Source organism: Lissotriton helveticus, chromosome 1_1 (genome assembly GCF_964261635.1).
Source record: "Lissotriton helveticus chromosome 1_1, aLisHel1.1, whole genome shotgun sequence".
Classification (NCBI taxonomy): domain Eukaryota; kingdom Metazoa; phylum Chordata; class Amphibia; order Caudata; family Salamandridae; genus Lissotriton; species Lissotriton helveticus.
This window is the reverse complement of record NC_136057.1, coordinates 2,144,288,573-2,144,302,010: the sequence shown is the minus strand read 5'-3', so window position 1 is coordinate 2,144,302,010 and position 13,438 is coordinate 2,144,288,573. Positions and strand designations below refer to the sequence as shown.

The 13,438-nt window shown below is 47.3% G+C and overlaps 1 protein-coding gene across 3 annotated transcripts in view; it reads right to left on the bottom strand.

Annotated features, from left to right (window-relative positions):
- The window catches only part of CCDC18 (coiled-coil domain containing 18), a 1,360,824-nt gene that overhangs the window by 1,215,819 nt on the left and 131,567 nt on the right, over nucleotides 1-13,438 (bottom strand). For all 3 annotated transcript variants that reach the window (XM_078646342.1, XM_078646344.1, XM_078646343.1), the window contains exon 3: nucleotides 4,393-4,564. In XM_078646342.1, coding sequence (XP_078502468.1) covers nucleotides 4,393-4,564 — 172 coding nt within the window. The remainder of the gene's footprint in view (nucleotides 1-4,392; nucleotides 4,565-13,438) is intronic.

Below are 13,438 nucleotides of genomic sequence, written 5' to 3'. Positions count from 1 at the left end.
ACCGTATCCCACACAGAATGGGAGTAACGGCCCAGGAGACATGTCGTATTCACCGACCACAGTCCTAAGCTGGCGAAAGAAAACATCTTCCCAATATGGTCCAGCTTCTTGGATTCCCTATCAGGTGGAGCAGTAGGGAATGTACCGTAGGAATTCGAGGCTTGGACCACCAGGCTCTCGGGATAGGGTGTAGGGAGGGGAAAATGGGGTCTCCCATGGCCAGGCAATGGTGTCGGGCAATCTCCTATCCACAGGAACTTCTGTGCTGGGCTTGGACCAAGTGCCCAGAAGGATGTCCGTGAGGGACTCATTGATTCCAACGCTACCATCCAGTCTCCAGGGTTGAGGGCAGACAGGACCTGTGCCAATGTCCACATTTAAAACTTCTCCTTCCGGTAGAAGCAGTTGACGTCCCTGAGATCCAAGATAGGACGCAGGCCTTTGTCCTTCTTGGGGACCAGGAAGTAGTGGGAATAACAACATCGACCTACTTCTGGCACATCGACTCGCTTGAAGGCTCATTTGGCCACGAAAGCTGCAACTTTCTTACGGAGAAGGGCAAAGTGAACCTCCGACATGCGATGGAAGGCAGGTGGCATGGAGGTAGGGGTAGTTTCGAAGGGGAGGGAGTAGCCCCTTCGGACTATCTGCAAAACTCACCTGTCTGACGTGATGTTGTGCCAGTGGGGAAGGTGATGGCCAATCCTGCAGCCCACTGGCAACTGGTGGCCCTGATAGGTCAGCTGCATTGGCTCCCAGTGAGGCAGAGGGTTTCATTTAAGTCCCTCTGTCTGACCTTTAAAGCCCTCCACGGGTTAGGCCCAGCCTGCTTACAAAGGAAGTTTTCATGGCACGTGTCGGCCCATAGTCTACGCTCCTCCTCGACCAGGTTGGTGACCGTACCGAGGTTTAGGAGATCCAGAGAAGGAGGTAGATTGTTCAGTGTGGCTGCGGCCAAGCTCTGGAACTCTCTTCCCACTGAACTCAGGCAGGTCACCGGCCTTCTTGCTTTTAGAAGGCATTTGAAAACCTGGCTTTTTCCGAATCCTTAGCCTGTTATCAGCTGCCCCCTCCTTTTTTCTTTCGAGTCTGCCAGCGCCAGAATGCCTCTCGAGGTGATAGCGCGCTTTATAAGTGAAATAAATAAATAAATAAATAAATAAATAAATAAATAAATAAATAAATAAAGAGTAGATGGGCTTGGAGGCTGCTGTAGAGGGGGCGCTGGTGGATTGGCCTGCCCTCTGGCCCCCGGACCCACAACGCTGGGTCCCATGTCCCCGGCCGCGCAGAGGCTGGACAGCTTGCGCAGGCCTTTGGCTCTGGGTGGAACGTGGCGGGGCACCCCTTCCGTAGCCACGAAATGGGCAAAAAGCAGACTGCGCGGGCGAGAGATGGTAGCGACACCCAAGGATCTGGCAATAGCTCTGGAATCCTTAAAGTGCTCGAGCGCATTGTCTACTTTGTCGCCAAACAAGAGACAGCCATCAAAGGCCATGTCCAAAGGAGTTGATTGGACATCACCCTTAAAGACAGTGGACCTCAGCCAGGCGTAGCGTCTTAGGGCTACCGACATGGAAATCATTCTGCCTAGCGAGTCAGCGGTGTCCAGTACACATCGTATGGCGAACTTCGCAGCATCTCTACTCTCGGCAACTGCACGGGAGAGCACAACCCAGACCTCCTCTGGGCACTGTGGCAGCAGCTACGCGACCGTGACCCACACAGAATGGGAGTAACGGCCCAGGAGACATGTGGTATTCACCGACCGCAGTCCTAAGCTGGCGGAAGAAAACATCTTCTTCCCAATATGGTCCAGCTTCTTGGATTCCCTATCAGGTGGAAAAGTAGGGAATGTACCCTAGGAATTCGAGGCTTGGACCACCAGGCTCTCGGGATAGGGTGTAGGGAGAGGAAAATGGGGTCGCCTGGGGCCAGGTAATGGCGTCGGGCAATCATCCTATCCACAGGAGCTTCTGTGCTGGGCTGGGACCAAGTGCCCAGAAGGATGTCCGTGAGGGCCTCATTGACCGGCGGCAGGGACTCCGAAGAGGCCACTGCCGATTGAAGCACCTCGGTCAGGAGGTTAGTCCTGACTGCCACCGTAGGAAGCTCAAGGTTCAAGGCCTCAGCCGCCCTATGCTAAACCACAGCGTAAGAGGCACCCTCCGCAGAGTGTGGCGGTAGGGGGAGAAGGCATACCAAGGTCTGGAGAAGTGTCCAGACCAATAGCCTCACCCAACTCCGCTCTCCAATCCGGTTCTTCTAACTGGTCTGCCGGAGGGTCCACAGACGCCTCCCAGTCCTCCTCACCCTCCTCTGGTAGCCACTCAGGGCAATAGGGAACACCACGGGAGAACAGAGGTATAAAAGTACCAGTCGGCGCCGGTACCGACGTCGGTCCTTCTCAGTGTCCATGTTGAGGCCGGGAGCGACGTCGGTTGGGGACACAACCAGAGTCGGAGCTGGCGGACACCTCCCCAATGGATTCGGCACTGGACGAGGAGTCGTAAGGTCGACCGGCGCCGATCGGATCCAGGCCTGGATCCCTGGGGTCCCTGTGGCGCCAGCGCCAAAGCCACCAGCCTCGAAGGCCCTAGAACCCCCAGCCGAGTCCTTGGAGCTTGAGGGCTCACCAGTGGGCTGCCCAAAGATGGAGTGGAGGGCTTTGTAAAAACTACGGAGTTGGGGGCAGAGGCGTACAACTACCATCCGCATCCCGCGTCGGCCGACGGGCGGGGAGAATGTGAATAGCGACGTTACTTCTTCGCCTTCTTTTTGTGCTTTTATTTACCCAAAGACGAAGACTTCGACAAGGAGTGGTGGTGATGGCTCTGCAACCCGTCCCGTGACCTCCCTCTCGACCAGGACCTCGAGTGGTGCAGACCCGACTGCCCAGCCTCCAGAAGCTTTCAGGACCGCTCCCGCAAAGGCTTTTGGACCATGGCCCGGCAGTCGGAGCACGACTTCGGGTCGTGGTCGCTGTTCAGACACCATAGGCACACTAGATGTGGGTCCGACATCAGCTTGTGGCAGGAGTCACAAGGCTTGAAGCCGGTTCGCCGATGTGACATCACTGTGCACCAGGAGTTGAACGACTCGAAAAGATGTCGACAAAAAGTCAAAAAAGGGTAGTCAAAAAGTGACTAGAGGTACCGCTCTCTCCGGATCTGTGCTGGCTGGCACGGAAAAAGAAAGAACTTACGTCAGTGCGCAGGGGCGGCGTCAAAGTAGATACCGAGATGTCATTCTGGCGATCACGACGCCAACAACGAACGCGGAGTCGACAGATGCCACCTACTGAAGTGCAGGGGTACGGCTGAAGAAAAATTCTACGGATCCAGTCTGACATCTGGGGGTAATTCTAAATGTATATTAGCTAAACTGGAAACCCTTGAAAAGTTCTAAGAGTTGTAGCATATTTAATAGGTTATATCTAACAGCCCTGAAGAAGCAATGATGTCGCGAAATACGTGTTGACTGTTTTTATTTGACTATAACATTGGTGATTTTGAAGTTGGGACAAATAATTGATTGGAACAGTGTAACAACTTTTTTGGACCACGAGAAGGCTTGTTTTATTTATATAAAGAACCTTGTACTGAAGATCACCTACTGGTTACAGTGGAACTTACATTTTTCTCAGATGCTTTGGACACTTTATATCTTTTTATGGACAAAGATTTCACACTAGTTGGGTTACCAGTGATCACAGAGTAAAGCACTGGACAATAGAAACCTGGATAGCCCATCAGAGAGGGAGGAAGTTATGCAGTCATCAAAAAAGTGTAAACTATGAGAGAAAATTAAATTGTAATCTTCCCTCGTCTGGTCGAATCAACTCAAGAAAGGTGGAAAGAGATCGAAGATATCAAAAGGAAGCAATGGCTTTGTGATGCCTCGCTTTGGTTCTCTGCACAATTAAAGGCAATTTGTGTAGGGGAACCCCACACATTCTATTCAACCAAAGACTTTCTAATGTATGGAAAGGAATCACAGAAGGCTGATGGCATTGCAGGAAAATATGACACCTCATCTAGAGATCTTCAACCTTGGGCTAACACACAGAGCTACACCTCAGAAGGCTGTACGTGATGCAAATTTCCTAAATCGAGGTAACATTAATTATGTGATATAAAATGTTTCCTCTTTCTCTGCTTTCGCCTTTTCTACTTTTCTACTTCTCTTTGCTGGCGAAAGAACAGAGATTTATTATAGAGGAGTTCCTCTGGTGATGCTTTCTTCACTAAATTAGCTGTTTTTGCAATAAAGGATTAGAACTAAGATGTTGATACTGTGAAATAAAGAATAGATACAAATTAAAATGTCATGATGGTGGGGGGGATAGCTTTGAATCCTGGAATGTTTTTCGAAAGAATAAAAAGTAATTGCCTTTTCTCTTGACCGCTTTCCAGAATCACAGTGTTGGAAGGACATTTTTTCTTCGTGGCACGGGTTCGGAGAGCAAGCACAACTGTGCTGGTCACAATCCTCAAGAGTTAAGGCTGTGGCAACACTGGAAGGGGACCTGCAGTTGGAACTTTCACTGGCACTGGAACTGTCGCTGGGAAGATGGAGAAAAAACAGTGAGAATAAAATACATTCTTATGTTAGATTTCATTAAAAAATCCTTTTTTTTTTTTTTGTTTTTTTAAAAGACATTCATTAAACCAAATACATCAAAACACCATTGATACGACCTAGACCCTTCGGCACTGGCACATTCCATTTTGTAATATAAAAAAAAAATCTACACTTACACATTCAAGCCATTGCACTTGCTGAATCATTCAAATCATGATCCTATTGTCTGCAACGTAACTGCACTTGCGATTGTCTGTGTAGTACAATATTGCAATATTTGGTTTTTAGAGGGGCTCCTAGAGCTTTGGGCCCTGGTGTAACTGCACCACTGAAATCATGACCCCAGTGCCTGCAAGGTAACTACACATGTGACTGCTTATATTATTCAGTGTGTATATATGTTTAAAGGAGTTCAGTCAACTTTTGGCCCTGGTGCTACTGCACCTGCAGTACCATTTGAATCATGGCCCTAGTGCCTGCTAGATAACTGCACTTGTGGCTGTCTTTTTTAGTAGAAATATTTAGCAATAATTGGGGTTTAGTGGGGTCCCTAGAGCTTTTGGCCCCAGTGTCACTGCATCTGCGGCACCATTCAAATCAAGTCCCTTTTAACTGTAAGGTAACTGAAATTGTGACTGTCGGTTTAGTAGTCCAATAGAGCAATATTGTGTGTTTAGAGGCGTTCTGACAACTTTTGGGCACGGTGCTACTGCACCTACTACACTATTCAAACCATGGCCATGTTCTCTACAAGGTAACTGCACTTGTGGCTGCCTGTTTAGTTGTAAAATATAGCATAGCTCTTGTATATTAACTTTATTTTTAACGTGCAATGTTTATTACAACATTTAGAATTTGATCATAATGACCAAATAGATTACGTTGAAGAAATCAATCTGATAATACCTACAAAGTGCAAAGAAAGGTACAGAGGCACAAATAGGAAATGCCACAAACATTGTAAGGCTTAAGCATCTGCTTTACACAACTAAGTAATAAAAAGCAAGCATTCAAGCATACTGTTAGAAGCGGCCTGCCTTTTCCATGGGAAGAGAGCTTATCTTGACAGTGGTGAATGGGGTTTAAACATTATGAGCAGCTTTAGTAGAAGTATCGTAAATGTGTGCAGGAAGGGGAATTGATAAAAAAAAGTTCCACACAAAAGCTAATGAACACAGTAATACGAAAATGGGAATTGATAAGAGCCCCCTTTTAAGATATATTAAATACAAGAGATTTCAGAAGCACAGCGCTGTGAAGGAAACCTAAAAATTAGCCCCCTATAATCTTAAGGAGCACATCAATTTTAAGTGTTAACCACAACATCTCTGCAATAGTGTGTCAATATCGGAGGCAAAAGACATGAGATGCTCGACAGTCCTAACAAGCATTGGCAAAGCCAATAGGTCTCAACTATGCAAGAGCTACTGGCTTTGCCAATGTTTTTTTTACTCATGCTGTACACCAGCCCTGGTTCTGCTTAATACAGTAGGCCTAAGCTGGTTATGGTAACAAGTTAATGATCAAGGCTGAGATGTTTACTAACAGCATATGTTAAAGATCATAGACATTTAAGGGTGAACTGTTATAGTTTGTAGACAGGTATTTTGTTAAAGAGATTCACACAGATTACCCATAGTAGACAAGGGTTTGGTGCTAGTTACAGACAAGGACAACCCCTGAGGGTTGTAAACTTGAACTGTGGTAATCTTTGCGAGGTCGTTTTAGAAGGGATTGTAAATATTTTTGTCAACTGTAACCTGAATATATTTGCATTGTATGACTGTGTACCGGATGGCTGCTTTGTGGGAAAGCTTATGCTCATTACAGAAGGCTTCACTTGGTTATTTTGACAAACCAACAATAAAGGCTGTCGGTCTGATGGGTTCGTTGGTAAAAGTTATATTGGCTGTCATAAGTTCAGTCTGCTTATTCTGAAAAGTACAGCAAAAGCAGTAGTCTGGCATTTAGAAAAGCTTGTGTTAAAAAGGCAAAAGACTTTTAAAGGTAATTGTTGATACATTGTTTATGTACTACATACAATACTATTTCAAGATGTCCTCCCACTGCTATGTTTAAAGTTGTTATGCAAGACTTTTCATTCCTATTTGTATTCTTTGGATTTCTCTTGAATTTCTTCATTGAGTCTCTGATTTTTATAGCGGGTGGTGAGTGAGTGAACACAAGAATAAGACAGTGGATGGTTGACTGGATGCATGAGTGTAGGAATGTATGGAGGAATGTGTGACAGAGTGCATGTGTGATAAGTTACTGAATACCTGGGGGGGGCGTGGCCTGGCGCGCGGCAAGATGGCCACACTGTAGTGTTGCTCTGCCGGCCGCCTTTATAATCCTTCATCATCCTGCTTTCTAACTGCCCAGTGCTAATAACTGTTGGGCTCGTAGGATTGCCGCAGCACTGCACTATCGGAGGCTGCTTTTGGTGTGAGGAAAGGAAGATTGCGAAGCCCGGCGCCGAGTGTTGATGAACTGGCACACGACTGCTGGGAGCTGTGCGACCGCGGCGTGAAACACCCGGACCATCGCTGCTCCCGTAGACGCCTGCAGCCAATGCAGCTTGTACAATCACCAAGATTGAGGGCGCCGCTACGGAGATAAAATACTTCCTGTCGCACTGACGCCAAGATTCCCAGGTTTGTCGTTGCGGGAGTTGAGGACCACCGAAGGTGAGTGCTGGACATGCGAGCGGAGGGCGCGGGGTGCCGGAACTACGTGAGCCACCGGCTTTGCATGCGAGAGTAGGTCCTCGCAGACTGAGGCGCGTCTCTCCCTGTGTGCACAAGACACGGCGGCCAGCCAAATATAGAAAGGTAACTGCAGCTGGGACCTACGAAACCCGACCTAGCCGCTGATATCCTTAACAAGGCGCCCGGTGGTGCACAAGAAGCTCACTGTGGCTGGGGCCTCGGAGACGCTGCAATCTATTAAATCACGCTATCACTGAAATCGGCCAGCTCTCACATCACCATGTTCTGCGGGATTGCTGATGACTTGCTGACTTGGAGCTTACGTGAGAGCCCCGAGCTGAACATTAAAGGTGGCACCTCTGTTGTACGATCGGGGCTGGTCATGGTTAGGACCTGCAAGATACTGCTGATTAGAATCCACAGTGATGCTGAGACGCAAGGGGCGCAAGGGGCGGCACTGCATAGACCTGAAAGTTCCAGTGTGGCCAACTAGCTAATCGCCCTGCTTGCTATTACACAAGCGCCACTGACTTGTGGGTGCGGGGTCTTGCGCTGGAGACTGAGGACGGAGCATGCCTGACCCGCCACAACTGCGGATTGCGCAGGGGGCGAGACGTGCACCAAATAACAGTCAGTCATTAGCGGGTGGAGGCAGCTGGAGGGCGAGGACCGTGGCCTGAGACACGCCGAGCAGGCGCTGAAGACCCACCCGCTCAGCCGTACCTGTATCATTTGTGAGAACGCCACTAGCCCGCTCCTAGTGACTGATCCTCTGGTGATAGAACAACACACATCATAAGAGCTTCTGATATCAAGCGTCACCAGTTTTGACGCCTCGTGACTGCCTAACATCCGGTAAGGGACTTACGTGAAATCTATCGCAGCCATAGGCAAACCGGAAAAGAATCAGCCAAGGCTCACATTTGAACTGTGTAAAGGGGGAAAAACCTCGCAAAATGCGGCGTCGGACTCTGAACTGGACTCGGCCGCGCAGGCTCTGACTGAAAACGCTATCCGCCATCCAGGCCAGCCTGCAATCTATTGATGGCAAAATAGAAGCTCTCAATGGTATCGGATGCCGAAGATGGCTTACAGCAGGTTGCCGCCAAAACCACGGACATCCCAAAACTACTGGCGGCAATACAGGCAAAGAATGAGGACATTGAAGCGCGTTCGAGGCGCAATAATGTGCCTATTTTAGGCCTACCGGAATCAACAAATGTAGGCCGGCTGGAAGACTACGTCGAAGCTATGCTCCGGGACATCTGCGAGGCTGATAATCTGTCCGCCATGTTTGCCATTGAACGTGCACACAGATCTTTGGTGGCGCGCCCACCGCCGGGTACCCCTCCTCGGCCCATTATAGCAAGGCTACTGAACTTTAGAGATCGGGACACAATACTACAAATTACAAGACAGAAAGGCACTATCAATTATAAGGGAAACATCCTTTCCTTTTTTCCGAACTTCACAGCCGCAGTTCAAGCAGCACTAAAGGAATTCCAGGGAGTCAAAAAACTTCTTATGAAAGATCATATTCCATATGCAATGTTATATCCTGCTCGTCTCCGCATAGGCACGGACAGAGATGCAAAGATATTCGTGAACCCAAAGCTGGCCATGGACCACGCCAAATCACTGCGACGAAAACAAGGATCCTCCACTCCGACTTCCGATGACAATGACTGACTGTCATAAGTCCTCTATAATGATGTATCCTTTGTTGCGCTTGCTGCCTTAATGTTAATGATTGCACAGTCATTTTTGATCGTTTATTTGATACAGGACTTGGGCTTACTTCTGGGATATAGACATGTGTTTACATGGCCTCTTATACACATGCTCTAATCCCCATACATAGCATTTACGTGCTATCTGGGTAGGATTGCTACGAATGACTGACCCGCATGAAAACGTTCCTCTCTTTGTGGGCTAATTATGGACACACAGTTGTAAAATAGTGTTAAGTCATATGTCTCCCATACATCCTCATATTGTCTTTTGTGCTGGGGTTGTTGTATGGCTCATCATAATTATATAGTCCTTTGCAGGTAGCGGGCTAAAAGTTAGGAACGCAAGGACTTGAAAGGCGGCCCCTTTTCACACATTTGGGAAGTGGTTGCAGCCGCTACGTCCCCTATTGGGTGTACCCCATCCCTATTTTTATCTTATTGTAATGTTCTGTTCTCAGTTTTCGGTTATGACAGTGGGATCTGTCCTTGGCAATATTGGGTTGCTAAAGTGGGTGGGGGGAGGGAGTTTGGTACAACTTAGGATAATTGCAGGCAATGAGATCAGAGTGGTCACTATGGTAACGATCACACACCAGGGATATCAGCCAATGCATGCAACAGACACATCAGAATGTACACGCACTGATAATGGGTGAAGATTACTGGTGCATGACATGGAATGTTCGTGGGCTAAACACCCCAAAAAAGATTAGACACGTACTGAACTACTTGGACAGACAAAGTGCAGATTGCTCTATTGCAAGAGACACATCTGAGCAAACACACAGATGCTAAAATAGCTCAGAAATGGGCAGTGTTCTGACTCACATCATCATACTCCACTTACGCACGGGGGTGCTTGTTTTGATAAAGAGGGGCATCCCATTCCGGCCCACACACACTCACACTGATGTAGAAGGCCGCTGGGCCATGGTGCAGGGCAAACTGGGCATGACCAATCTCACAATTATCAATGTGTACGGACCGACGCAAAACAGCTCAGACCCCACAAACACGAGACAGGGGGAGACCCAGACTCAGGGCGGCGTGACACACGATGACCCACCATAGAGAAGGGGTGGCATAGACCCAATCTTTTGTTCAGATCTTTTCCTTTTTTCCTGGACCCGGCAGCGGGGGGGGGGCGGGGGGAGGGGGTTGGGGAAGTGGGGGGGGGGGCAGGAGGAGTTCCTATGTTGTCCAATAGTGCTTTTAAGGACAAGGTAACCAGACAAGTGGCGGACACAGCACACTTCATCATCCTCGTCATCGTTAAGAGATTGGCCGATTACTGGACTTGATATGCGGATTTTTGCGCATAAGACGAATATGATGTATGTTGTCGGATACAATTGTATGCATACCATGGTGCTCTGAATCACTATAAGTATGTAACCTAGCTATGCAATTTTGTTTAATAAAGGTTTATGAAAATCAAAAAAAAAAAAACAATGTGCACGGACCTGTGATAGATGATCCCACACCTTTTATACAGATGCTTGCTATTTTACGCTCATGGCCAGAAACGCCCATGCTGTGGGGGGCGATCTTAATACGCATGTTAACCCGCAGGTTGACAAGTCTAATCCAACGGGTGCCCGTACTCTTAAAGTAGCTCAATGTATTCGCGAGGCTATGGCAAAACTGTGACTGATAGATGTTTGGCGGTTGCATCACGAGCAGACACAAGAAGGCACACATATCCCACCAGCATTTAACAGCTGGTCCCGTCTAGATTATTGGTTACTAGACGAAGAAGCAAACAACTGGGTCGCTCGGGTCTACCACTTGCCCCGCACCTTATCAGATCACAACCCCATTTACCTCCATCTACGTATCCCGGCTAATCCACGTCGTCCATTTACATGGCGTTTCCGAGCGGAAGCGCTGCTTGACCCCACCTATAACGAGACCATTAGGACTGCCATCATTCATTATTTTGAAGAAAATACGGGTTCAGTAGATAGTCAGGCATCCCTTTGGTAGGCATTCAAAGTGACAATAAGGGGCGTCTGTATTAGTACTGCATCCGGTATTCTGAAAGACATCAGAGGTCAAATCTCCAAACTTGAGACATCCCTAAATGAACTGGAAAAGGAATATTGGATAACTCTCTCTAACACTACGCTCGCCCGCATCCACGAACTTCTCGCGGAATATGACAAGTTGGCTGAAACGGAGGCAAAGTACAAAGGGAGGAGACACGTAGCTAGAGTGTATGGCGAGGGTGGTCGACCTGGCAGGGTCCTAGCCACTAAATTACAATTCCGTGCAAATCACCATCAGATTGACAAGATAGTTGATGGTGACGGGGCAGAACATTTTACCCCACAGGCAATAGGGGACCAATTCAGGAACTGTTACAAGACACTATATACCACACAGCGACAGGTAGATGATTCAACTATGGCAGATTATCTGTCAGACATAGGGTGCACATGGGTATCAGATACCCACGGACATACCTATCCATACCCATAGATGAAACTGATGTCAAAGACGCTATTAGATCTCTTCCCAGTGGCATGGCACCGGGGCCGGATGGCCTAACAGCAGAATTTTATAAAGATTACGGGGACCTTCTTGTTCCTTATCTACTAGAAATGTATGCTGAGGCCCACGATACAGGCATCCTACCCCCCTCTCTGAGGCAGGTCATGATCATTACTCTTCTCAAGAAAGACAAATCACCCATGTTATGCGAGTTCCCCAGATTACTATAGAGGAATGGGAGCGTGTGTGTCCGCTGACAGATCGTCTCACCGCCAACGGGAATTTGCGTATTATTAATTTCACATTTCTGCATCAATCATATTATACCCCCTACGGATTATACAGAATGGGTTTGTGAGAATCAGATCAATGCAAACTATGCAGGCAGTCGCATGCTGATTTCCTACACCTTGCCTGGCGCTGTGATCCGGTGTTCCAATATTGGGAAGGGGTGCTCGACCGTATCCAAACTATGACAGGCATCACACTCCCTTGTACACCTCTGGTGTGTCTGCTAAACTACCTCCCCCAACTGAAGGGCACTACAGGCAAGTTTATAAGAGTTGCTCTACTACTTGCAACACATCGCATTCTGTTTAGGTGGGACAGTGCATTTGTGCCAAAGCTGGAGGGATGGATGAAGGACATGGTATATTGCAAAGAAAATTTAGAACTTTGTGCTGAAGAACTACCTGTAACCTCTAGACCGAATGATATTTGGGGGCCACTAAAGCAATTCCTTGCCATTCCGGTATCAGATGAGATGATGTTTAACATGCAAAATCGACCCAGTTGCTATTATCAATGATATGTGATTGTAATCATGGTGTTATGTTTGTACCGTTTATGCAATCTCTGTACTGTACACTCTGATCGCGGAGGATATATTTGATACTGTATTGTTGTATCTTTTTGTTCATTATGCCTAAACTGCCATTGATGGCAGTGTATGTAAGTTGCATCATAATTCAATAAAAAGATTGGAAAAAAAAGTTACCGAGTACCCAGACTTGCCAGTGAGCGAAGAGCACTTTCAGTTACTAACAAGACCTATTGGCATGGTCACAGCTTGCTGTAACTGGGGAAGAGTGGAAGGTGGCGTGGATTAGAGTTTCACACACAACACTTCCTGCTCTGTCCATTTCAAACTGTTTTCTCTCAGCAAGGTCATAGAGGCAGTGGTACTTCAGCAGTTACAGATCAAGAGTGATCAGCAGAACCAGTTAGTCAGAATTTTGCCGAGCATGCTGGATGAACTCTACCTTATGGTACATTAATTAGTGGCACCTTTGGAAAAGAGATGGAGGCCAAATTTTAATCCTAATTCACTTGTCGGCCACTTTAGGGAGCGCAGACCATGGATTTGCTATTTGAGCGCCTAAAAAAGTGACAGAGCTCAAAGGGAAGGGAAAACATAGTATGGTCTCCTATAACAGTCAGAATGGGTAAATGTATTTAAAGGGAAGAATAATTGAATACGGGGGCAAACAGGGTTTCTTCGTCTCATTTTCAATATCTTTAAAAAGCAGCACACTACGTTAAACTATAGGCATCTTCTGGACATTACATATATGCCAATCATATCAACTTGGCGATGCAACTGAAACACAAACTTTTGAGAGTGGAGAAATAGTCTGACTGGATTAGATACATCTGTTTAGCCCTAAATGGGGATGCAATAGATTCTGAAGGTTTGGTTTATGAGCCTTCCAGCGCCTCCCTTCAATTGGGCCGGTTTTTGTCCATGCTCCTTCAATACTGAACCTCACTTATCAGTGGAATCTTGCTATCTCAGGCAGATTACTCAAACTAACTTTACCTAGGCATGCCAGCATACCTTATGGCAAAGATTATGAGTAGGCAAAAAATTGGTCTCAGAACAATCTTTTGCATCAGCTTCCAGACTCAAACCTACCTATT